Source organism: Sinohyriopsis cumingii, chromosome 8 (genome assembly GCF_028554795.1).
Source record: "Sinohyriopsis cumingii isolate HCF-2022 chromosome 8, ASM2855479v2, whole genome shotgun sequence".
NCBI classification, from domain to species: Eukaryota; Metazoa; Mollusca; class Bivalvia; order Unionida; family Unionidae; genus Sinohyriopsis; species Sinohyriopsis cumingii.
The window spans coordinates 123,942,470-123,970,135 of NC_142968.1; the positions used below are offsets into that span (position 1 = coordinate 123,942,470).

The 27,666-nt window shown below is 34.3% G+C and overlaps 1 protein-coding gene and 1 long non-coding RNA gene across 2 annotated transcripts in view; one reads left to right on the plus strand and one right to left on the minus strand.

The window, feature by feature from the left end:
• LOC149794564 (sodium/potassium-transporting ATPase subunit alpha-like) overlaps nucleotides 1–27,666 on the plus strand; it is a 91,851-nt gene that overhangs the window by 53,373 nt on the left and 10,812 nt on the right. The window contains exons 5-18 of the mRNA XM_089968839.1: nucleotides 1,134–1,247; nucleotides 1,702–1,836; nucleotides 5,425–5,542; nucleotides 6,852–7,120; nucleotides 7,542–7,740; nucleotides 9,473–9,584; nucleotides 10,075–10,400; nucleotides 12,247–12,422; nucleotides 13,405–13,541; nucleotides 16,052–16,269; nucleotides 16,731–16,832; nucleotides 19,271–19,520; nucleotides 20,768–20,942; nucleotides 21,729–21,859. Coding sequence (XP_089824965.1) covers nucleotides 1,134–1,247; nucleotides 1,702–1,836; nucleotides 5,425–5,542; nucleotides 6,852–7,120; nucleotides 7,542–7,740; nucleotides 9,473–9,584; nucleotides 10,075–10,400; nucleotides 12,247–12,422; nucleotides 13,405–13,541; nucleotides 16,052–16,269; nucleotides 16,731–16,832; nucleotides 19,271–19,520; nucleotides 20,768–20,942; nucleotides 21,729–21,859 — 2,462 coding nt within the window. The remainder of the gene's footprint in view (nucleotides 1–1,133; nucleotides 1,248–1,701; nucleotides 1,837–5,424; nucleotides 5,543–6,851; nucleotides 7,121–7,541; nucleotides 7,741–9,472; nucleotides 9,585–10,074; nucleotides 10,401–12,246; nucleotides 12,423–13,404; nucleotides 13,542–16,051; nucleotides 16,270–16,730; nucleotides 16,833–19,270; nucleotides 19,521–20,767; nucleotides 20,943–21,728; nucleotides 21,860–27,666) is intronic.
• LOC149794565 (uncharacterized) lies at nucleotides 24,025–27,627 on the minus strand. Its single transcript, XR_016423054.1, has 3 exons — nucleotides 27,079–27,627; nucleotides 26,295–26,390; nucleotides 24,025–24,378 (listed from the first exon to the last, which is right to left on the minus strand). It is a non-coding gene; the product is annotated as an uncharacterized LOC149794565 (long non-coding RNA).

Below are 27,666 nucleotides of genomic sequence, written 5' to 3' on the forward strand. Positions count from 1 at the left end.
ATACATGGCAGCAAACATGGCAAGTTAAGAAGTGCTGATGCCATGGAAATCAAAATTTCAATATTTTAGATTTCATAAGACATTTTTTATGTGATGCCAACCATAGCAGTATAATAGTTGGATGGCCAGGATGACAGTGGTTATAAAATGAGTACCAGTCTTGGTTTCACTTTTGCCGACAAGAAAACTGAAACATCAGTAGAAAGTCCACTTGTAAAGACGGGGACACTTTAGCATTGTAAATAAAAGCCAAAGATTTTCTACTTGCGTTTTGAATGGACTATGGCCGAATAATTATGGTAATGAAATGTCAAATCAACAGATGAGTATGGTTGAGCTGTGTCTTCAGTGATGAGTTCCACAGGGTTTATGGTACACTAAAACATGGATTGTTTTGATCCACTAGTAGACAAGGACTTGGACTGGAATATTAGTCTTAAGGATTTGAATTGGTTTTTGAGGTGACATTTTTCATGGGCATGCTAAGGGACTAGGAGTACAAATCCAGATTATTGGTTTGTGGGTTAATCTGACCAGCGTATCTTCATGTTCATATGACCTTATGGGTTTGGTGACCTGAGTACTTTATAATAAATCCCTAAATCAGTTTTGGATAATTACTGCTTAAATACATTATTTGTATGCTTTCTTGAGGTAATGTTTTATATATTGCTTTATTAATGTGTTTTATATGTTGATATTAGTGTGTTATATATGACTATTACAGTGTGTTTTATGTATTGATGATATCGTTGTACAGGATTCCCTACAGTAATTACCCTTGAGCGTCTGAAACTACACACATCTCCACTGAAAAGTATGACTGTAAGAGAGATTATATGTACCTGTTATTTAAAGAACAATGAGTATTTACTGAAAATAAGTATAGTAAGCATTTATTTTCCTTATATTGACTATAGAGTAATCTCACTAACTTCCACCACTGGCTGCCATGACTTTTACCAGACAGTAATTATTAGGCTTGTCATTGCTTGGTAGTGTTTGTATATAAGCGATCAAAGTAGCAGGTTTTATTTATAAATGTACTATAGAATTATCCATTGAAAAATGATTTTGCGAGGATATGTGTGATGAGTAAATTTCATTAAAATGCTGAATTTCTTCATTTTCAGCTGTATCTAGGTATCGTATTAGCAGCTGTAGTGATAATAACAGGTGTTTTTGGCTATTATCAAGATGCAAAGAGCTCAAGAATTATGGATTCATTCAAAAATTTGATTCCTAAGGTGAGTGTATTTAACTAAATAAAGAATAGCTGTATATATTTCTTCTGCATTAGAAGCTCAAATATGTTGCATATGTTTTCAAAAGCTGTTACAATGATATCCTAGAGTTTCAATGTCGCTTGTGACATTTTTGTGTAGACTGTTATGCTCAAGTGTTTTGAAGTTCCACGCATAGTACATCATTTCCACGCCTAATACATTTCCACGCCTAATACATTTCCATGCCTAGTACATCATTTCCATGCCTAATACATCATTTCCACTCGTAATACATCATTTTCTCTATCCAGCAAAATCTAAGGGATATTTTACTGCCCTATTCTAGGAGTTTCTTTCTCACAATGGTAAGCAGAAAGCAGTGTTTTAAAAAAAAAAGTTTACAGGTGTGACACTATGATCCACATGACACTTTTACTCATTACATTAAAATATTGTGGGATATTTCTATTTTCAGTATGCACTTGTTATCCGAAATGGTGAAAAACTGAATTTAAGAGCTGAGGAATTAGTAGTGGGTGACGTAGTTGAAGTCAAATTTGGTGACAGTGTACCAGCCGATATCAGAGTTATAAGTGCCCAGGGTTTCAAGGTAATATTTTTCTTCACTTTGCATCAGTTCAGAGCTAAAAAAAGCTATCGAATTATGCAGAAAGAGTTAGAAAAGTGTGTTGTTTCAGTAACATTATTTAATATATGTAAAAGTTACTTTAAGAAAACAAACAGTGCATGAAAGGTTTTTAAAACAAATTTGTAAGCTCATAAATATAATAAAAAATGCTTTTTAATCCTCTGTTACATGAATCAATGTTTTTATCTTCACTTTGCTTCAGTTCCAAGCTAAAAACAGCTAATGAATTCTGTAGAAATAGTTAGAAAAGTGTGTCATTTCAGTAATACAAGTTATTTATGTAAAAGTTAATAAGTAATAAACTCAGTGCATAAAAGGGATTAAAACAAATTTGTAAGCTCATAAATATAATAATTAATGCTTTTTAATCTTTGGTTACATGAATCAATGTTTATTTATTTACCCATGCATACAACAGAGGAGATCAAGCCTTATGCAGTAGCATTTAACTAAATGAGCAGTTAATGGAATGGCTCTCAGTAATTCATGCTTAGATCAGTAATTTACCAGAATCTCTAATAAACACTTGATACCAATTCCTGTAGTACTTTGTTGTTATTATTTTGGGTCTAATGCCATTTCTCACTGCATAGGTGGATAGTATAATTGGTGGAGGAAGAAACTGGGAAAACCTCAGTTAAGAATCAGCAACCCACAGGAGGCCACTGGCAGCTTTCTCATATGCACATTGGCAGAGCCTGAAACCTGAACCCATGATTTGTTTGTGTAATGACCCACTAGGTTCATGCTCATTCTGATGTATAGTGAACAACTGCAGCACAAATAGCCATGTGTACCTCACTGTATGAGCCATAGATTAACAAAACACAACATAAACCTCAACCTAATTGATAATGAAAGGTTGGAAAGCTGTTGGCCAGTACTTGGGCCCAGAATGGTAGTATATTGGGTGCTGGAAGAGTGAGCCAGAGCATCATCCAAAAAGATGGGTACATTTTATGAGGCGTGTAGCTGGCATTGAAACATCATAAATTTGGTATAAATTAGAGAGATCATGTTCCTAATTAGGAACAAGAACTGAGATTGAGAAAACACAATAAATACCAGGGAAATGGTGCTAAGCAGACCTTTAATATATGGCCATGGTGGCCATCTTAAAAATATTGCTATTACTTTATTATTTCTCCAGAAATGATCGTTGTATTTTATGAGGTTTTCACTCTTAGGTAGTTGGTCCTGATTAGACCTCCAATATGGCCACCATGGTAACCATCTTGAAAATTTTGTTATAGCTACTTCTGAACCTAAAGAAGTCTTTTCTTTACTTCAAAGCTTGTATCTTGTTGGTCCTAAAAGCTAATTGGTGCTAATTAATGTTGGCCATAATTGCTGCTGATTAATGGTGACAGTATAGTTCTTTTTTTTACTTCAACACTTGTATCTTATTGGTACTAAAAATAAGTTGGTGTTGGTTAATGGTGACAATATAGTTCTTTTTTTACTTCAACACTTGTATCTTATTGGTACTAAAAATAAGTTGGTGCTGATTAACATTGGCTGTGATATTTGTGGTTTTTTTTGCTTCAAGACTTGTATCTTTTTGGTCTTAAAACTAATTGTTTTTGATTTGTTTTTACTTCAAGACTGGTATTTTGCTGGTATTGAATCTATTTGGTACTGATTAATGGTGGTCATATATATGTTTTTTTTTATTTGCTTCGGAACTTGTATCTTTTGGGTCCTAAAACTAGTTGGTGTTGATTGATAGTGGCCATCTTGAAAATCTTTCATTACTCCCATGATGCTGTTTTGGGTTTAATGCCATTTTGCACCACAAGTACACCAGTATCACTGGTTGTGGAAGAATCTGGAAAACCCCAACAAGAGCATCCAAGCCATGGGAAGCTACTGGCATCATTCTTACATGCCCACATTGGCCAAACTTAAGACTTTAGCCCATGTGGGCAAAGGAGAGATGTCAGTGATCTGTACAGGCAAGCACTTTAGAACTCTCAGCTACAATTACTTCTTGTGAAGGGATGATTTTATCAGCATGGGGTTTTCACAAAAACACTTCACCTTCTATGCAGTTAGTCCTAAACAAAAATGTTTTTTTGACCTCTCAAAACTTGAAAAATCTTTCAACAGATAATTCTCCTGAACAAATGTGCATACTGAAATTTATACAGGGTTTCAGTAAAACACTGGCAATATGTACAAAATTCTGAGTGAAAATGGTGCTCATCTGACCACCACCATATCCATATATTTAAGGAGTTTTGAATGCTATAATTGATTTTGCAGTCAATTCAAAAGTCTGTACTTGCATTTTGTTTCTCACTTTGAACTTGTGATGTGCCTGGTTATGACATGATTACAATCTCTTTGTGTATATTTTATGATGTCATCATTTTTCACTAATCTGTTATAAATTCATGCATGTAATCATCTACAGTCTATAAATGTACATAATTATCAAAATGTACAGAATACTAAAACTGTACAGAATTATAAAAATGTACAGAATACTAAAAATGTACAGAATTATAAAATGTACAGAGTACTAAAAATGTACAGAGTACTAAAAATGTACAGAATACTAAAAATGTACAGAATACTAAAAATGTACAGAATTATAAAAATGTACAGAATTATAAAATGTACAGAATACTGAAGATGAAAAAAATAGGGTTATGAGTGAATGTGATAGTTTGTTTTGACAGACAAAAGTTGCTTAAATTTCCACACATGCTTATATCTTCAGTTCTTAAAAGACTAATTATAATTGTGTTCAAAACTGACATCCTTTGTTTCCATACAATCAAAATTGTTGTGTGATTGGTATTCACACACTTTCCTTAAGTTTTGTTCCAAATATACACATACTGTATTAATGTTTATGTTCTTACTTGCACTTTAATGTTGACAAAAGTTGATATGAAAAGGTTTTCAAAGTCTCAAAAGTCTTGTGTTGAAATTGTATGAAAATTTCTTACATGGACATTCAATCTGATTATTTTTTGTAATTATACTGAAATACATGGTCGTTTTGATGCAGGTATACAGCAGTCCACATAATCTTCTATTTCAGTTTGTAATTATATTGAAATACATGCTCTTTTTGATGCAGGTATACAGCAGTCCACATAATCTTCTATTTCTGTTTTCTAATCTCCACATTGATGCAGAATAAAATTTAATTTCTGAATTATGTTTTCAGTAGCTAGATGTGTGCCAATGAATGTGAGCTGTTCTTTAATGCTTCATTGGAGCCTGACAGTGATCTCATTGATGTTGTTTTGGGTCTTTGCATTATACCTGTTTCTGATTACTTTGAGATAAAATTGCAAAGTTAGTCTGAATGAGATGGATGATTGTTGATAACGGTTGATCCAGAATAGCCATCATAAAAAAACAAATTGCAAATCGGATATTGGGACTGGGTTTGGTGATATGTATTGGTCGATTCAAAATTTGATCGGATTGTGGCTGATGTAGGGCTGAATTTACTTGATGCATGAAAATTTATTGATACAAACCAATTATAATATTAATTTTTTTGAAAGCAGCTTCTGTTTGTGTATGTAGGTTGACAACTCATCACTGACTGGAGAATCCGAGCCCCAGTCCAGGACTGCTGACTTCACCAATGAAAACCCACTGGAAACCAAAAACCTGGCTTTCTTCTCAACCAATGCTGTGGAGGGTAAGGAATTTGTTGTTGTGATCTGCTGATCTCTTGTAGTGCAAACTTTCTGCTAATACCTTGGTTTACCTATTTTGCAACTTGTGTTTTACTTAATGGGTTGTTGGATGTTAAACTATGGTGGAAATAAAATAGAACATTCACCAAGTACCATTTCCTAACCACACTTCTTGGATGTAGTAGCTATTACAAGAAATTCAGCCATTAGACTTGACCATAAATAAAATTAAAATCACACATCCACAACTCATATGCTGAGCATGTCATGGACACCGTCAGCTAAAAGCACTGGTCATGATTGGTGTACTGTATTTAGTGCACTTTAAAACCTAATGAATCAAGCAAATTCATCCTGAAAGTATAATTGTAACTCAGATGAAAATGCAGAAAAAATGGAACATAATATCCGTGCATTTGAGACAGCCAGAATTGTTTGTTTCAACAATTTCAAGATTTACCCGACAAGAATTTGTACTAGGATACTTGATCAACATGCTTCCATGGTTTGGTCCTAAAGTTCGTGAATTTTGAGCTTCAGTACTGTAATTAACATGTATACAAAGTTTCATTAGTTGTTGTGCTTCAAGCAATCATAATATTTTATAGTCTTATTTTTAATTTGATTAAACACGCATCAATAAAATGATGTACTTTCAACAAGAGTTTCACTTAATTGAAGCATAAATTTTATTAACTATTAGATTTAAATTTTGTATACTAGTATCATTTATACTTTCATTTTTGGTAATACTATCACTGGAATACATTGTGCTTTTTCTTGTTCTCTCTGTACTAGTGATCTCTCAACATCAGTTTAAGGCACTGAGTGAAAGTTATGGCTACCTGATACTTTATAGATACATGTGCATTGAATTAGTTTAAAATATTGCAAAAAAAAAGTTTAAAATGTTATAATGGTTAAAATACAATAAGCAGTCAAAGCAAATAATTTGTTACCAAATTAAACTTTTGATATTATCAAATAGCTTTGTTAATTGCTAAAAATGTTTCAATATGAAATGAGGGGCCTCTTTATCACATATGCATAATTTTGTCTTGGGGCTTAATTCAAGGTTCAAGGTAAGAACAAAATCAAGGAAAATGTGCTTCACAAATTAAAGCAGAATATTAGAATTACTAAAGTTAATGAAATTTAAGACAAAAAAGAGTAAATACTGGATTTTTTTTAAAGGATTAATGATTCTGTTTAATTTTTATTAAAGTTAGATCACTTGCTTTGTATGTTTATAAACTTGTATCAAGTTTGACTAACACATCATTTATGGAAGTGCTATTATATTTTCTGTAGGTACTTGCCGTGGTGTTGTTGTAAAGACTGGTGACCGAACTGTGATAGGCCGTATTGCCAACCTGGCCACTGGTCTTGAAATCGGAGCAACCCCTATTGCTAAGGAAATTAACCATTTCATTCATATAATTACTGGTGTGGCTGTATTTCTGGGAGTGGCCTTCTTCATCATTTCTTTCATCCTTGGATACTATTGGCTTGATGCAGTCATTTTCTTGATCGGTATTATTGTTGCCAATGTGCCAGAGGGGCTCTTGGTTACTGTAACAGTAAGTGTTACATTTGTCTTCCTTATGATACAAAATACTTCATCCTGTTTATTTTTGTGCAGGCTAATAAATATGAATCAGACCATCTGTCTTTACCCAAATAAATATAAGCATTTTGTCTTACCAAATATCAATACCTTACAATAAATGATGTTAGAAATGTTCAGATCTCCCTTTTTCAGGGCCATTGCATCAACCAAAAAGCAAGAAGATTTATATGACCAAGTTATCCTCATTTGATTGAGACCTGACTATGCAAATAGTGGGAAATATGTTCAATATTTCACCTAATCAATCATTTATTTTATCAAAAGATGGCTTTTTCCATCAAAAGTTTAAATCTATCCTTAACCCTCTTTAATATAATTTTGTGTTGTTTTCTTTGCTGTACAAGTTTTACTTTTTATTATTCTCCCGCTAGGTGTCTCTGACACTGACTGCGCAGCGTATGGCGAGCAAAAACTGTCTAGTGAAGCATCTCGAAGCTGTAGAGACTCTTGGCTCTACTTCAACCATCTGCACTGATAAGACTGGCACCCTGACACAGAACAGAATGACTGTTGCTCACATGTGGTATGATGGCAAAATAGTAGAGTCTGACACTAGTGAAAACCAGTCCAGTGAGTATACTTTCATAATCAGCTGATATTATTAGAACTAGTGAATTTCTAGTTACAGTATAGACTTGTTAATTTTGTATATACAACACACACACACACATAGAAAAAGGACAAAATTTGTCATTTTACAAATATGTGCTTTGAATATCTGAATACAGGTTATATTCCAAATCTGGTTCTTACATGAATTATCATGCACAAAATATCATTATCTGTATTATTTATTCTTCTGATTATTATTAAATATTTTTAATATTATATATATATATATATATATATATATATATATATATATATATATATATATATATATATATATATATATATATATATATATATATATATTAGTAGTAGTAGTAGTAGTACTACCAGCAAATATATATGTGTATGAAAAGTGCATCTGTTGTAAAATGTAACATTTAGATGAAAGGTTTGAGTTGTTATTGTCAATTTCAGTCCAGTCCTTTTCCTTCAGATGCACCGTCAGAGATGAAAGCCACTGTACCAAAAGCAGAAATATTTATAGGAAGTGCATTATGATCATTAGGATTATGGATACTAAGAAATTTGTCAAAGTACAGTGTAATTAGAACCTTGGCATTTATCTAAAAAACCTAAGAAAACAATAGCAAACCTGAAAAGTGTGGAGTTCTTTTTCCTAAAGTTGACTGCTGTTGTAACTTCTAACAAGTCCTGGCTAAAGTTTTAATTTTTTTCTTTTATAAAAAAGATTATATGTTGGTTTGCATTGGTATATTTTGTACAAGTCCAGTAGTTTGGACAAGTTGCTGTATTTTGTACAAGTCAAGCTTACCAGGCCTACAGTTGTATTGTTTGGTGGTCTGGAACAAATACAGAATTAAGCTGTCAAATATTTGGCAACTGACAGAAGTTTTGATAGTATATTGAAAGAAACAAAAAAATTGGATTTATTTAAAATTGCATGTTTAACTTTATTTTTGACAAGCAGAAAATACCGAAATCCCTTATGGTTTCCTGCATGTTTTACTAGACTGTCTCTATCTGACATTCAAGCAACATCTGAAGAATTTATGGTCTATTTGGAAATGAAAGAGCTGACCTGGATTAGGTCTTAATTATACATAGATCCTTCAGCAAGCAAAATATGCTATAGCATCAGAATTTTGGCAAACAACCTTGCATTTACCTCGTGTGAGATTGGAAAGAAAATGCTGATTTTGGATGAGAGCAAATAATAGGTCTTTTCGCATGTTATTTTGAACATTTTTATTTCACTCTGAGAGGCCTATTCTTAGAAAATAGAAAGATACTTAAAATGTGGTTTCTGGTGTTGTAATAAATATTGGTGCAAAGAAGTTTAACTGTTGGGGAAGGAACAGTTAAGATGGATGTACAAATTCTGCTAATGCTGCTTTAAACTTGTTGATTTTACAGAATATAATTCTGCCTTTATATGTAATGCAGAGAATGGATTATATTAACATACATAATAACAGCCAACAGAAATATTTCCTGTTGTATTTTTAGCCATATTTATTATTTGGCATAGAGCTTTAAATAAAACAAGCGCTTGAAGTTGAGAAATATGAAACAAGTATATTTATTAGTTCTCAAGTATAACATTAGTGATTCTCTGATTACAATAAAATCTGAGTAATGCAACACTGCATCTCAAAATGGTGGTCTAAAAATATTAATAGAAGAACAGTTCTAGTGATCAATGGCTAAGGAACATTGTTTAATCTTTCAGAAAATACATATAACCGCAGTGATCCCACTTTTCTTGCCCTGGCTCATGTTGCAATGCTGTGTAACCGAGCTGAATTCAAGGTTGGTCAGGAGGATGTACCTATTCTTAGTAGGTAAGCAATGATATTTTCTCTTGTTGCTATTTTGTCTTGCCTGTGAAGGTGGGACAGAATCGTCCTGTTTCTGATGGCCTTGCTACTCTTGGTACAGATGCCAAAGTTAGGTTTCACCATTTAGCTCAGTTTCTGTCTTTGCTTCATACAGTCAGAAAATACAATGGTTGTATTTCTCATGGGTAAAAGGTCAGTGACATACTTTCATGCTCCAGTGACTCTACTGGGTATTTGGAATATACCTCAATAACTGATAATGACCACTGACCAATCATGGGCACTAATTTGTTTATTAGAAATTGTACTCATAAGGCCAGAATTCCTGAGAGAAAATGAGGCTTTTGATAGACTTTCTGAAATTGTCTCCTTCTGTGCTGACATGATAGGGCATTTTAACTTTGAGGGATAAGATTTTAAGTATTCATGGTACAAGCATGTACAAAATCTGGTTTAGCTAAAAGTTCTAATGCTGTTTTCTGAATCATTACAGAGATTGCAACGGCGATGCATCTGAGTCTGCATTACTGAAGTGCTATGAGTTGTGCATTGGAAATGTCACCTCTTTCCGTCAAAAGAACAAAAAGGTTGTTGAGATCCCCTTTAACTCTGCCAATAAGTATCAGTTATCCATTCATGAGACCAAGGATTTCAATGGTTCTCACTACCACCTGCTGATGAAGGGTGCCCCTGAACAAATCTTGGACAGGTGCTCAACCTATCTGAAGGATGGTTGTGAATGTGAAATAGATGAGACTTTCAGAACTGAATTCAATTCTGCCTACTTCAAACTGGGAGGTCTAGGAGAAAGAGTACTAGGTGAGTTGATTCTCTTGTTTTATACAGAGTATTCAATATTACATACTATTTCCATCATCTCCAGTTCTCACAGCATTGCTGCAAGATGAGTCTTAAGTGGGTAGAAATTTAGTTATGCCATAATTACATAATTTCATCAAATGATATTTTAGAAACTGATATTTACTGCTCTGGGGACCTAATGTATTAGAGTTACTACCTTGGATGTGGGAGGTTGTGGGTTCAAACCATGGCTGAGTCATACTGAAGACATAAAAACGGTACTAGCAACTTCCTCACTTGGTGCTCAACATTAAGAGGTTAGTGTTAGGACGGGTTGGCCTGGTATCAGGATACTGTGACTGGGTGAAACAAGATTCTACATGTCTTCAGCATGATGTCCCACTGCTAGATATCACTATAAACTGCCACACTGCAGACATTGCAGTTAATTGACTACAGTTGTTAAAGCTATGTTAAAAATCTAAAATACACATAACAACACACACACACACATACAAACACATGCACACACTTAAATTTCTGAAAACTTCCAATGCTAACATAAAGTGATGGATTTAAGCAGTAAAGGATTAGAGTTACATTTTCCCATCTTTTAATAAATGTGATAACATATTTGTGTAATTCTTGTAATAAATGTGATAACATATTTGTGTAATTCTTGTAATAAGTGTGATAACATTTGTGTAATTCTTGTTTGGGTTCTTCTGAACTAACAGGCAGTATGTACACTTACCCAATCTGAAGATCTCTCCAGTGGCCTAGTGGTTAGAGCATCCATCCCAGATGCGGGAGGTTGTGGGTTTGAACCCCGGCCGAGTCATACCAAAGACTTCTAAAAATGGTACTAACAGTTGCCTCACTAGGCACTCAGCATTAAGAGGTTAGTGTTAGGACTGGTTGGCCTGGTGTCAGGATAATGTGACTGGGTGGGACATCATGCTACATGTCTGCAGCATGATGCCCCATTGCTTGACATGACTATAAGCTGCCTCACTGCAGACATCATAGCAATATGACTGAAAAATTGTTAAAGCTATGTTAAAAATCCAAATAACACACACACAGAGAAATGAACTTAGGACCTGCATCCTGGCTCTACGTTTGTGTCTTAGTACTTTATATAGGCTAGTTTCCTTGAAGCATTATTCATTCTTGCATTTAAATCTTTATCAGGATCAGTCTTATTCATTATTCCATTTGGGGTGAATTGTTTATTCAGATTATTATTCACTGGAAATGCAAAGTGTTCATCTATAATATTCTTGGACTGGAACATTAATTTGGAATTAGTTAATTCAGACAAGGACATCTTGGATTATATTTTGGTGATTAATGGAAGACTGATAGCACATCATCACACTTCAGGCTACAGATACATTAGTACATTCAAGACTACAGGCACATCAACACATTCAGCACATGATATTATTTTAAACAGCACTTGAATTTAACTATAACTTTATTCATTAGGACTGGTCATTATAGAGCTTTATTGGACTGCTTGAGATTTAATTTAAAAATACTGTAAATTCTTTTTTAAATTTACATTTGAATTCTAGTGAAATTATTTGTAAAATTTTACAGAATTTGTTGGTTTTCACTCTTTGGTAAAAATAGTAGTTATAATAGCATGTAAGAGCAGTAGATAAAAGTAAAGCCTTTTTTCCCATAACATATATAACTGAAAACAATTTGACATCTTTCATTACAACTGTTGTTTTTTGGTTTCAGCTTCTTTTAAAACACTACTAAAAATATGGAAGCTTGTTACATGTTGACAACATTTTTCTTAATGTTGCAATTAAATTATGTATGTCCCATCTGCAACACAACCTTTTTGCAGGATTTTGTGATTACCTACTTCCTGCAGACAAGTTCCCAGTAGGCTATGAGTTTAACACCGATGAGGTCAATTTCCCAGAAAGAGGTCTCAGATTTGTAGGTCTCTTGTCAATGATTGACCCGCCAAGAGCATCTGTACCTGATGCTGTCAGCAGATGCCGGAGTGCTGGTATCAAGGTATGAACATGAACAAATTTCACATTCTGTTCCTTATTCAGGGTTAGTCCTTATTAAGGTTACGCCAGTCTGTACCATATATATACTTGCTTATAAGATGAGCCCAACTTCAAACTGCCCAGACCCAGATCTGTGTCTATGCAGTTTGTTATGAGTAATGAATAGAAGAAGCAATATATACCCTGATCTGCAGGTTCATTATGATATGGCAGATCAGGATCTATGGTTGCAGTTGCACTTTTAATGAGTATACATGGTTGGTATCATGTTTTTTGCATGACTTTCATTTGTATATTTTGATCTACCTAGTTAAATTGTAAACTGTAACTTGGCTGTTTGTCTTGCCAAGTATCCATCAAATACAGTGAATTTGGCAAACCTTTTAAGCATAACGTTAATTATGTTACACACCAAACAAAATGGATGACTAATAAAATCTAGCTGCATCATCAAACCTGAACATCCCTACCCCTCCAAACCACAAGAAATAAAATTATTAAGCAACCACCTGTTGCAATAAAGATGTAGAATTTGATTACTGTTACTTACCAGGATCTGTTGGACTTTTATGTTTTTGTCCAATATCAAAATAAAGCATATATGAAGGTAAATTTAACTAGATTCACAAAGTTGCAAATTCCCCCATTAAAAACAATATTACATGTAGTGATGAACAATTATAATTTTGTTGACTATTATTAACCATGTTCTGTTCAACTTTGAACATGTAAGGTACTTGAAAACAGTGAGCATTGGGCATCAGAAAAAAGAACTGGAATGAATTTCATTGGCCAGAAGCTACTGGGATGGAAAAATTCCTTCCAATCATACATTGGAAAAGACTTAACTGCTGAAATGTTTGTACATCATGGTAAGCATTTCAAAGATACAGCTTTATGCATGGCTCTGCTAAATATGTGTTACTGCCTTTAACATCATAATCACACTGTCAAATCCAGACTAATGGCTTTTTTATTTGCAGGTCATCATGGTAACTGGTGACCATCCTATCACAGCTAAGGCCATTGCTAAGGGGGTAGGTATTATCTCTGAGAGTAGTAAGACTGTAGAGGACATTGCTGCTGAACGTGGAGTCCCAGTTGAGGAAGTAAACCCAAGGTAACATAATCAGCATCGTTACTCTATGACTCATTTATTACTAAGTCATCAAACCTGGGATACACTTCAAAGTCATAACTTTTGTAGACTCATTGAAGAAAGGCAAGTGAAAAATCTGAATTTATGGCAGCAACTTTTGGATGCCTGCACAAATTAGGGTTTGCATTCACATCATTTACTTGGAAACTATTACTCACCAAGTCATTTAAGCTGGTGTTTTGATGTGTCTTTTGGAGTACTACACCTGTAATTGAAAAGTAGGTAACTGTGAATTTATTTTGCAGTCCATTGATTGTGCTTAATATATTACATTTTAGTTCTTATTCCCTGTGTTGGGTCACATAACTTGCAAGCTACATAATTTTTTTTAATTATGTCCTGCACTTGCCCCATGCCTCAAGCTTGGAAATGCCGTTATGAAACTTACTTTGAAAGCATAAATTTATTAAAAATTTATCTTTATGTGAGTATATGTTCTTAATGATGAAAGATATATTATTACTCTAGAAAAAAAGGAATAATTTATACTAAATAACTAAATGATTTTGTTAGCTCTACTAGCCACATGGCCAAGTGAGCACATGGTTTGACCCTGCGTTTGTTGTGTGTCATGCATTGTGATGGATAATCAACAATTTATATTGTTACCACATATACAATTGCATTTCTAATCTAATTTCAACAAAGCTTGCTATTTTAGCTTACATCATCAGAATTTAAGTCAAGTTTGGTAATGGACATAATATTCGCATTAATTTGGTGATCTTGCATTTGATTGGTTAAATTTGTTACCATTCACTAGCCCATGAATATTTGATCCAATTTAAAAAGAAAAAATGAAATATTTGCATGTATTGTTTAGGACACCTAGTTTAGTAAAGAGTGGTTTTTGCATCCTAATGACAGAGCTTGTTACCACTCTAGGGGCTATGTTTCTGATCATCTTGTGATCAGAATTGTAATATATGCTTAGACTATTATGATCTCAGATGAGTTCAATAATTAGTGAGATCTGCAGATAGAGATTAGTTGATCTTGCATCTTGCATCTGATTGGCTGAGCTTGTTACTCATCTGGATGCCGTGTATCAGATCTGATATTATCAAACTTTAAATAATGTTCTTATATGATTGAGATATGGATGAGTTTGATAATGAGTTAAATCTATGCAGACTCATTAGGTGATCTTGAAGCTTGTTGCCCATCTGGAAGCCACATTTCTGATCTGACTTTGATCAAACTTGGAAGCATGGGGTCCTATCTTCAAAATTTTGCCTCTCTTGAAGCCAGACTTTTGAGTGGACTTTCATCAGATGGCTGTCTTGGTCGGATGCAAAGGATCTGATTGACTGAGCTTATTACATTTCCAAACTGATGGACAAAATTTCTGTAAAACTTGGTATACAGGTTTTTATTATCTTGGATTACTTTAGTCATGAGCAAGAGGCTGCATATTAATTATGCATTATCTTTTGAGGAAATTATTATTAGAATATAGTAAAATCAACATTATAAAATGATTTGAGAGATAGTTTACCTAGATTGTATTCATATGGGTACATAGGCTTGCATAGAGAAATTTACAGCTATAAAGTTACGTAAGATAGGTGAGCAATATCATGCATACTTTGGCATGGAGTACCCAAGTAATAAGGGCTTTCAGTTTGTTAAAATAATGTGAATCTGCCTTCCAATATGGCTTCTTTTACCTAAAGTAGTAAAATTCCTTTAAGCAACTTCAAAATAATTTGATCAAATTTGAAAGGACACATCTGGGTGGAATACATTTTCAAACTAGTACCTGGCCATGATTGTAAAATTCGTAAGTCATTAATTTTCATCTTCATGGAACTGCTCCAGTGGCCTAGTGTCTGCCTTGGATACAGCAGGTTGCAGGGTTGAACTCCATCCCAGTCATACCAAAGACTTGTAAATATGGTACTAACAACTACCTTGCTAGGTGCTCACATTAAGAGGTTAGTGTTAAGACTTGTCAGCCTGGTGTGAGGATAATGTGACTGGGTTGGACATCATGATACATGTCTGTGGCCTGATGCCACAGTGCTAGACATCATTATAAGCTTCCACACTGCAGATATGATAACATTATGACTGAAAAATTGTTAATGCTGCTTAAAAAATTCAAATCACACACACACACACACACACACACACACACACACACACTTGATGGCTATTGATGACAGTTATGTAGCAGATCATTCATCAATCAGGATTTAATAGACTTTGGTTAAACTACATCATTATTAAATTTTAGAAAACCAGTTAAAATATTTAATATGAGAAAATGTACCTACATCCCTACCTTGACATGCACTGTAGAAAGGTCTCAATTGTGCAATCTCAGGGTAATGCCAGGCAAGATCAATACAAGTCGGTATATAATTATTGATTTGATTACAGTATTTAAAGTTCAGTTTTGCAAGAGACCTAAGTACTGTAATAGCTACTGCTAGCCACCATTACTGATAAACACTTACAAATTTCAGAGAAGCAAATGCAGCTGTACTCCATGGAAGTGACCTGAGAAACATGACCCCAGCTCAGATTGATGAATTCTTGCGGAATCACACAGAAATTGTGTTTGCCAGAACTTCACCTCAGCAAAAACTGCTAATTGTGGAGGGTTGCCAGCGACAGGGATCTATTGTGGCTGTAACTGGAGATGGTGTCAATGACTCGCCTGCTCTAAAGCAGGCAGATATTGGTAAGATTGTTTTTCTGTATAAAAAGACAGAAGTCTGATTGACATAGCCATAACAGCTTGAAATACACTGTATAGATTGTGAACATTTTTTTATTACAGGAACAATACACAACTTATTGTAAACCTTGAACAAGACTGGAACTCTATTATTGTTTTTAATTCTCAATTCATTTTATTTAATTTTAGATTTGAATGCGTTTTTGTCAGAGATTTGAAAATTTGTTGAATGTTAATTTACTTGCAGTTTTTCACCAGATAAACAAACTTGTTTCAGTAGGAATATAGAATTTAACTCCTGTGTTCTTATTAAATTATCATTTAAATGGTTATTTGATAATTTCTGTCATGTTGGCTAACATCATTGATGCAGACAAACAAGAAAATGACAACCTGCACATACAAGATTTGTGTAGTTATAATGGTTTCTGTAGTTATAATGGTTTCTTTTTATAATCATCCAGGTATTGCTATGGGTATTGCTGGTAGTGATGTGAGCAAGCAGGTAGCTGATATGATTCTGTTGGATGATAACTTTTCTTCTATTGTGACTGGTATTGAGGAAGGTGTGTGCCATATACATTATATAAGCTTTCTTGCAAATATTGTGAGGATAGAGGGAAGTGATTACATTTGTGAGTTTGCTGCACAAATTATGGTGTACTGTGAATTTAATTTTATTCTTTGGCTACCTTTTCTCATGATTTTGTAATTGATTCAAACCATGAATTTTAAAATACAGCTAAAGGACCTCTACGCTGAGACCAAAAATAATTTTTGACAAAACCGTGAAAATTGATACCCACAAAATAGATTGACAGTATTACATAATTTCAGGAAATTGTTGACCAGAGCTTACAATAAATGTTTCTGTTCTGTCACTAATTGGGTAGTTTCGAAGCAATGTAATGCTAGGTTAACTTTGACAGTCATTCATGAGAGGTATACCATTACATGTTGATCTGAAAAAAGATTATCTTGTTCAAGCTTGATACATTATCAGACATTGCTCACAAGAAAATGGAAAAGGAGTAACATGATTCATATGAAATGTGAAGAAAAAAACTTAAAACATGAAACCATCCTATGCTTGATAATAATCCTTTACTTAGATACAATTTCATTACAGCATATATATATATTTGACAATAGTGTGAATTGGAATATACTGGCAAAAAGTTATTGTATTGCATTTTAAGGCTACAAGTAAATATTTTCAGATAACAAGTGCTAAATAGTAATGACTGCACCCACAAAACATGTACTGACGTGAGACTCAATCTATTGCAATGGTAAAGTTCTCATTACTATCAACATTTCACATGAAAATGAGATTGTCTTATACCTAAATGCTAATGAAATGAAAATCCAAAAGTATTCACTCTTTAACCCTTTACCTCATGCAAGTGCCTTTGGATGCCTCTACTCCATTCGCATACAAGCGCCTTTGGACACCTCTACCTGATTCACATACAAGTGCCTATTAATGCCTTCTGTAAACATCAGCCATATTATCAGGTTTCTGTAGCACCACCTTCAGAGAAAACCCCCTATTAGATAATATATTTATTGCTGTGAATGACCATTACATCAGATCACGTGGTCGCTGTTTATGCTCTGGTTGAAATCTGCTATTTAAAGTAACTGGGTCATATTCTCCTCTCTCCAAAATGGAGGTCGCAGATTTCGTTAAGTACTTACGGAGTTTTCACTATTAGAATCACAACTATGAAAGCTTCTATAACTTAGGTAAAGGTTCTGATATTGATGTAGGCAGCAATCAGTTTTTATAAATTATCGAATTCAGATGACTTAGTGATGTAGACGCAGACAAAAAACTTGTAAATTTTGAGTATGAGAAATGGCAGCTATGGTTGGTCATGCAGCTTCACTGACATGACTGTGAAGGAGTTCTCTTAAGGTTTTAAAGCACATAAAAAATTATTCTGTGAAAAATAATTACACAACTATAACGATCAGACTTTACTCTAAAAAATGTAAAATGGTTAAAATTGCTATTAAACATAACATATGCTACACTGCTTAACAATTAACAGGCAGGCCTATGTGTATGGAGTCAAATATGTAGCAGGTGTTCTATTTATAGAACACTGCACTGGGTAACTTTGCTTCATGTGTATCAAAGGGCTAAAAAGCCATACACTCCGTCAGGTAAAGGGCTAAAAAGCCATACACTCTGTCAGGTAACGGGCTAAAAAGCCATACACTCTGTCAGGTAAAGGGCTAAAAAGCCATATACTTTGTCAGGTAAAGGGTTAATAGCCATCACTTATGTCAGAAAGTAGACTGTAAAGGGTAAATTTTCTTCATTCAAAACCTACCATTAGCAGTTAGGTCATTATGTATTAAAGACTCTGCACAGCATTATGCTACACTAGACATATTTCAGTGAATCCATTATTAGAGTTATGAATGACAAGAACTTGATTTAATACTATTTTTCAAAATTTAGTATTCAAGTTCATTGCCCTGGGTCATGCACACAATGTTGTGCACACATAAAGTCTTGGAGGTTTTGAGCAAATGTAGTTAAATAAAAAATTTGACCAGATGCTTTAAAGATTTTGTTTTGCCATTGTCTTCAGTTTTATGTACATTTGACAGAATCTTTACATTGTATATATTTTATCATGTACCATTTGTTTTTGAATTTATTAGGAAGGGCTTATCTTCAGAAATACTTTGTGCAACTTCCTTTTTATATTAATTTATAGAACTTTACTTTTAATTGGCATAATTAACCATATGTTGGGCTGTCATTAAGTGCTAATACATACTGCATTTTCAAAATGGTATAATGTATTTCTGAAGAGAAAATATTTCATTAATATTTGTGGCAGGTAGATCAAAATTGAATAATCTTGTCATTTGTCAAAAAAGTAACTTTGTTGATCTTTCTTTTCAAACCAGAAATTTCACTTTAAATTTTAAATCTATATGTTGGTTTTGAGAGGTTTCATTTGTTTGCTTTTTGTTTTTCCAGGTCGTTTGATCTTTGACAACTTGAAGAAGTCTATTGCATATGCCTTGACTGCCAACATTCCTGAGCTCACACCTTTCTTGGCTTTGATTCTGTTTAATATTCCACTACCACTCGGTACCATTGCCATGTTGTTCATCTGCTTGGGAACTGACATGGTGCCTGCCATCTCGCTTGCTTATGAGAGTGCAGAGAATGATATAATGAAAAGAGAACCTCGTAATCCCATTAAAGACAAACTTGTCAATGAAAGGTTACTCCTAGTTTGTTTTTTAATTTGCAGCTCGTTATATTTGTTGTAATTCACTTAATCCTTTATCTCGTGCAAGCACCTTTGGATGCCTCTAACTCCATTCTGAATGGAAGCACCTTTCACAGCCTGCTGTAATCATCAGCCATTTTGAATGGGTTTTTGTAGTGCCACCTTTTGAGTAAAAACCCCTATTAGATACTGTGTTCATTGGTGTGAATGACCATTATGTCAGATCACATGTTTAAAATCTGGTACAAATGTGCTATTTAAAGTAACTGGGTCATATACTCCTCTCTCCAAAATGCAGGCTGCAGGTTTCGTTCAGTACTTTAGTTTTTATGATTAGAATCACAACTATGAAAGCTTGAATAACATAAGTAAAGGCTCTGATATTGAAGTTGGCATCAAAATAGTTTTTATAAATTATCAAATTCAGCTTATTTAGTAATATAGCCACAGACAAAGAACTTGTAAATTTCTAGTATGAGAATAGCACAATGGATGGTCTTGCAGCTTCAATGACTTGACGGTGAAAGAGTTCTCAAGATTTTAAAGCACATAAAAAATTTTTCAATGAAAAATAATTATACAGTTATAACAATTGTAATATCTTTCCAATATATGTGTACCAAAAATGTAAAATCATTAAAATTGATGTTAAATGTCACATGTACTTCTTAATGGTTGACAGGCAGACCTATGTGTATGGAGCTGAATAGGCAACAGGTGTTCTTTTTATTGAGACTGCATGGGGTAACTTTGCTACATGTATGTCAAAAAGCTAAAAAAAACATATACACTATGAGGTAAAGTTGTCAGTTGGAAAGTTCTTTTTGTTATTACATAATTGACCTTTCTTATCTTGGCATTAAATCACACAAGATGAATAAGTTCAGATTTATCTTTTAGACAAAACATCTGGTCATTTGCTATGGTTATTTTAACATATCCATAAACTCCAGACCTTTCTAAAAGTAACGAGGCATGATACAGATGATATTGTACATAATTGCAAGAATATTAGCTTTTACCATGGCAAGTACATCTTTGGTCATTGTGGTTGGTAATAAAGTGTTAGAAAATGACCATTTACTTTGTACGATTCTTTGAAAACTAATCTTCATAATTGTTTTTTTTTAAAAGTTGATAGGAATTTCTTTTCCTTTGATCATTTTTGGTGAATACGAATTGTATACATGCAAGCATTAAATTACATCTTTCTGTTTTCTATGATTTAAAAACCCCAGGTTGATTGGTATGGCCTATGCACAGATTGGTATGATTGAGTCTGCAGCCGGCTTCTTTGTGTACTTTGTTGTCCTGGGAGAGAGTGGTTTCTGGCCAAATCGTATTTTCGGTCTCCGTGAGCAGTGGGATTCCCGAGCCATTCAGGATCTTCAGGACTCGTATGGACAAGAATGGGTAACATCACTTTAATTGCTTTTAAATTGGCTTGACATGACCTACTAATAATTGCCAATAAATTGACACAAGTATGTTGCATACGTAAGTAGTCCTAGATAGTTACCCAAGATGGCAACCAATGGAGAAAACGCCCTAGCTTGGTCTGTTTGGTTTTGCGGTATATTGTTTTCACAATGACTGTCAGGGCCCCGAGTGGCCAAGTGGTCAAAAGTACTCTCTAATATGGATCACTGCCATCTTACCTCTGTCTGCATGGGTTCAAGTCTTGGATTTGGCTAATGTGGGTATGTGAGAGAGCTTGCCAGTAGCTTCTCTTGGATTGGTGGTTCTTTCTGGGGTTTTCCCGGGTTCTTCCTCCACCATTATTACTGGCCGCCATGTATAGCCTATCATGTGCTGAAAAATGGCATTAAAGCCTATAACAACAATAACAACAACAATGACCATTTGTATTTATGCCTAAATTTGTCTTTGACTAATATGCTGTCATCAGGATTTGAGTAATGATGTTCAGATAATGTTTTTCAGTTTTAGCAGTTTTCAGGAATATATATACAAGTAGAGGCTCTCTAAATTTGTTGTTTCATAAATGGAGACTCTTATGATGGAAAAGGCACAGTAGCGATTTAGAAGCCTTGTATGTTATCTCATTTTGTAAAATTAGTTGTACACGAGTCTTTCATTTTTGTACTATTAGTATCTACATTAATTTGTGGATGCTCTCATCTGGAGTCTGAATGTTTTGAAAATCCCTTTGAAACTGATTTTTATATTTTCCTGCAGACCTATGCCCAGAGGAAGAAACTGGAATACACTTGCTACACAGCTTTCTTTGTTTCCATTGTGATTACACAGTTGGCTGATCTGGTTATCCGTAAGACCAGGAGGTTGTCACTCTTCCAACAGGGAATGAAGTGAGTATATAGAATTTCTACTCATGCTTAAAGAGGGTTAATATTTGCACTTAAGTTTGAGCTTAAGGCTTTGTATTGACCAATCAAGGTAAACTAATAAATCAAACTTGAGCTCAGTTGTATTGTCTATTCCAGAAGATGGATGTCTTTATCCACATTACCTTATTCTTTATAAAATTTTTACCTCTATTACAGCCCCTTCAAAAAACAAAAACAATTTAGAAAAGGTGATTTATACAAAGCACAACATTGTAAGAACAGAGAAGATATCATTTGGCAATCCTGTTTGACTAACTCTAGTTTTCAGAGACTTGAGACTGGTTTTGCAGAGGGAAAAGTTGATTTTTGTAGCACCATATTTATTACAGAATAACTTTTATTCCATCCGTAGCATTTATAGTTTTCACTGTTAGATGTTGGATGCTCCTTAATATCATTCTCCTCTAACTTTTCCACTTAACCTTAATGTGATAGGTAATATATTCAAAAGAGAAAGTAAATTTTGTATAAATTACGTTTGACTGAGTATACTTACCAAATCAGACTAGTAAAGTCCAACTTCCCCTCCTTGCAAATGCAAGTATATTTTTGTTGTCTCATTCAAGTATAAACTGGGAAACAGCCATTTGATGGGTAGCCACCTAGTGGTGGCAAGGGGAGATTCGTATAATAGAATCTGGCTATTTCCCATAGCACTATTTTTAGTACATTTACTATATAGATGGGAAAAACAATAAACTTGGAGGGCTTAATTCCAGAGGTATTGGAATTTATTTCCTAATGTTAATGTCCTCTGGGAAAAATTTACTTTTTAAGAAATCTTATTTATTGGAAGCTTATAAAATGTTATACAGCCATTTATGTAGTTGTTCTGGCAATATATTTCAAAAACATTATAAATATTAGGAGCTTTCCGATTTTCTTGAAAATGTCAGTATTGAAGTACCCTTCAAAAATGTACAAATTCAAAACTAAAAGTTATTAGAAGACTAAAGTGGTTTCTTCATAACTTCGTCATCAGTTAGTTGTTCTGCATCACCCATGATGAGTACTATGTTGTGCGTCATTTTAGTACTGTCTTGTACATCTTTCATATTAAAGTACTATAGGGGATCTTTGTAATGATAAAAGGTATTTCAGACTTGGAAGTGTCAAAAGTATTTGACCGCGCATGAGTAGATTTGATAAAAGAAAGAGGCAGGCTGGTCAAAATGTGTTCCTAAAGCATAAGATTTATTGAACACAGCCTCTAACAGCATGTCTCCTACCCGGCTGTAGAATGTCCATCATATTCCATGAAAAACGATGGAAAATTCTAGCATGGAAAACGCTGGAGTATTTGGACTAATATTCCAGCCTCTGTCCAGGGTAGGCTGGAAAACCCTGAACAATTCTTGCATGGAAAACGCTGGACAATTCTAGCATGGAAAACGCTGGAGTATTTGGACTATTATTCCAGGCTATGTCCAGGGTAGGCTGGAAAACCCTGGACAATTCTAGCATGGAAAACGCTGGAAAACTCTAGCATGGAAAACGCTGGAGTATTTGGACTAATATTCCAGCCTATGTCCAGGGTAGGCTGGAAAACCTTGGACAATTCTAGCATGGAAAACGCTGGAAAATTCTAGCATGGAAAACGCTGGAGTATTTGGACTAATATTCCAGCCTCTGTCCAGGGTAGGCTGGAAAACCCTGGACAATTCTTGCATGGAAAACGCTGGAAAATTCTAGCATGGAAAACGCTGGAGTATTTGGACTATATTCCAGGCTATGTCCAGGGTAGGCTGGAAAACCCTGGACAATTCTAGCATGGAAAACGATGGAAAACCCTGGACAATTCTAGCATGGAAAATGCTGGAGCATTTGGACTAATATTCCAGTCTTTATCCAGGGTAGGCTGGAAAACCCTGGACAACACTAAAATTTTGCTGAAAATTGTTGAAATATTTTATGAAAACGAGATTTTTAACAGTGATGCAACTTTTATTTGATGATAATTTCAAGAAGAACATGATCCAAATTACCCCAACCAACTCCTTGTATTGACTGTGATGTTTAGTAACTTTTAAACAAGGAAACAAAAATTAAAAACTATACTTGTCACTGGTAGCTTAATAGGTTGTGCACTAGTATTCAGTAGACAACATGGCATAAGTTGTCATAAATATCGCTACACTTCTACTGGTGTGTCATAAAATCCAGATTACTGGCTCCTTAACATCATCCGAGTTTCTAAAAATATGTTCTCTTACTCTAGTTATAGTTTGAATTTATTCTGAAGCAATCTTAACAACAAAATAACAGAAATTCACGTTAATTTCTATCTCAATTTTAATGAAAAAAATTTAAAATATTTTTTTTTACACGTGTTGTTTCATAGTTCATTCACCACATTTCTTATTTTTCTGTTGTCACCACTGGAGTCTGTGGAAGTGATGGTACTCTTGATGGTTTAACCAAATCGCAAAGCTTCCGTCTTACCATCACCTCCCCAATGTTATACTTCTCCTTCATGATTTCTGAAATACAAATCATTGTATATTAATGAACAGAATCAAGCAAGATTTCAAATTTATTTCAATCCCATATATATATATATAGAGAGAGAGAGAGAGTGAGAGAGAGAGGGGAGTGAGAGAATGAGAATTATGCCTGAAACATTTCATGCAATTACAGTACTTTTACAATCCCTGAGGTTGGTAATTGTAATGAGGCACTTGGCTTGATGACTAACTTGATAGGCTTAAAAACCTGTGGTTTCCATCACAAATTAAACTGGCTACCTAACTGCTCCTGTGGCCTAAGTCTAAGTGGTTAGAGCGCTGCTACGGGTGTGACAGGTCACAGGTTTGAACCCTTAACTGAGTCATACCAAAGACTTATTGAAAGAATGGTACTATTAGCTGCCTTGCCTGGTGCTCAGCATTAACCCTTTACCTCATGCAAGCATCTTTTGATGCCTCTACTCCATTCACATGGAAGCGCCTTTTGACGCCTGCTGTAAACATCAGCCATTTTAAGCTGGTTTTCATAGTGCCACCTTCAGGGAAAACCCCCATTTAGATACTACATTCATTTCTGTGAATGACAATTACATCAGATCACGTGGTCACTGTTTATGCCCTGGTCGATATCTGCTATTTAAAGTAACTGGGTCATAATCTCCACTCTCCAAAATGGAGGTCGCGGATTTCATTAAGTACTTAACGAAGTTTTCACGATTAGAATCAGAACTACGAAAGATTCAGTAACTTAGGTAAAGGCTCTGATAGTGATGCAGGCAGCAATTAGTTTTCATAAATTATCAAATTCAGATGACTTAGTGATGTAGATGCAGACGACAAATTGTAAATTTCAAGTATGAGAAATGGCAGCTACGATTGGTCACGCGGCCTCACTGACATGACGGTGAATGAGTCCTCTCAAGATTTTAAAGCACGTAAAAAATTCTTCAGTGAAAAATAATTACGCAGCTATAACAATCAGACTTTTAATCTTAAATTGTTCCACACATAATAGATGTGTACCAAAAATGTAAAATGGTTACAATTGCTGTTTAACATAAGATACATTACATTGCTTAACAGTTAACAGGCAGGCCTATGCGTATGGAGTCGAATAGGTAACAGGTGCTCTATTTAATGCATGCTGCACTTTGTAATTATGCTCATTAAGGTAAACGGTTAAGAGGTTAGTGTTAGGACTGGTCAACCTGGTGTCAAGATAATGTGAATGGGTGGGAGACATTATGCTACATGTCTGTGGCATGATATCCCAGTGCTAGACATCACTATAAATTGCCACACTGCAGACATCGTAGTGATGTGACTAAACATTTGTTAAAGCTACGCTACTAAACATCTGAATCACGCACACACAAACTGGCTACCATATACATGTAGTTGTGATTATACCGTTTAAACTGAAAGTAGATTTACATTGTCCATTTGAATATTGCCTGTCTGCACTATGTTTCAAGTAGTAGTTGTGTATACGTTTAAATTTCATAATAATGTTCCAGCCTTAGTTCATAAAAAATTTTTGTTACAATTTGGCATATATTTTGTCATAGGTTAACAAAGTTTAAAATGCATGGTTAATAATTTAAAATATACCATAAATTATTTGAATTCTGGGCTGGTCTTGGAGAGGTGGCCTTGTGTGTGCTTATTATTGGCTCTTGCCCCAGTTAGTGTCTTGCCAATATATTCACCAGAGTTGTACAGCATTCTGAATATTTATTTAGCAGCTTTGTTAAAATCCAAAATTTGACATATTTCTGCCTCATGCTGGGTGTGAAAAACAATTTAATCCAAATTTTCACCATGATGATTCATATGCACTAAGTTTCTGATATATTTACTTATCTACATACACAACTCCAGGTTACAGTTAATGTTCTAGACATGTGAATTTGAAACAAATGTGGTATTACCTCTTGCTTGCTTAATTCAAAATTAAAAGATCGAAGAATTTCAATGAAGCTGTCGCCATCAAGTTGTTTACATAACTGTGCCTTGCCACTTTTTTTCTGAAATTAAAGGACACAAACTAAACAAGTATTTTTGGTGAGGAAAATTGATAATCATTTCCAACAGTTTACAACTGTACATTCTTATTAATTATACAATAAGTTACTATTAAATATTACTGAAATGGCTGAATATAAATTGGATAGACAGAAACAAGCCATAATCTGAATTGAAGATTAATTAGAAAAGAGATCTACCGGTATATTTCCAAGTCACAGTCTAAAATTAATTAAAACAAATATAACTTATTGCTACAAATAGCACACTGTCTGGAAAATAATAACGAAAACGTAAAAAATACAAATACCAGTCACATCATTAATAATATCAAGGGTGAATAAAATTTAAATGAAATTTACAATTTGGAAATGTATATTCGCAAGGCCGGCACGTACCAACTTTTTTGAAAGACAGACACGAGATGACTGGTCATTGTGCATTAGGATAAGTAAAAAATGTTGCCAATTATGTAAACAAAGCTTAAAACATAACACATACCTTTCAATATCCTTACAAGTTGACGTTTAATTTATCAGTCTTCAAACAGCATAAAAAAAAGAAATTGTTCCATAGGATATACTTCGTAATAGCTTTCCGTAAATTTACGTCACGCGAAGTCTTTCGCAGCTAAGGTACTTGGCGGCCGTGCAAATAATTTTGCTACAACTGGACTGAGTAATGACTTACCTGCTATTTTCGCAATAATACACTCATGGTATCTCTTGAATCCACGACAAACCGCCATCACTTTCTCTCCCGTGAGATATTCCTTCATTTCTTTTCGTGGCGAGTGTACATCAGCCATATAGATTATGCCTCCCTGAATGGGATGATCATTCACCCATATAACCAGTGATATTTCTGGTTCAGTGGTCATCTTAAAATCCTGGGATATTTTATATTTTACAATTTCAATGACACTCCAATCGAAAATTGCGCCCAAATTCTAGACTGGTTATCCAAAGCGTTTTACGGTGCCAAATTTGGAACCAAACGTTACAGAAACGTTTTTTTTTTGTTTTTTTTTCTTTTTACAGACAATTTGGTTCTAACGCATGAAATCGAAATATGCCAGCTTTTTCAATGTAGTAATTGGTTAAAAAAAATAAGTTCATAATTTTATATCCCATCATAGTCAGCTTCATCAGCCATCATCATACGGAACAACCTCGGCTATTTCTGCGTGACAAAAACGTGACTCCGATACGTGAAGGCGAATACTTGACAGAAAAATCAGACATTTTGTTCTCTTTTGATTTACGATTTATCTAAAGA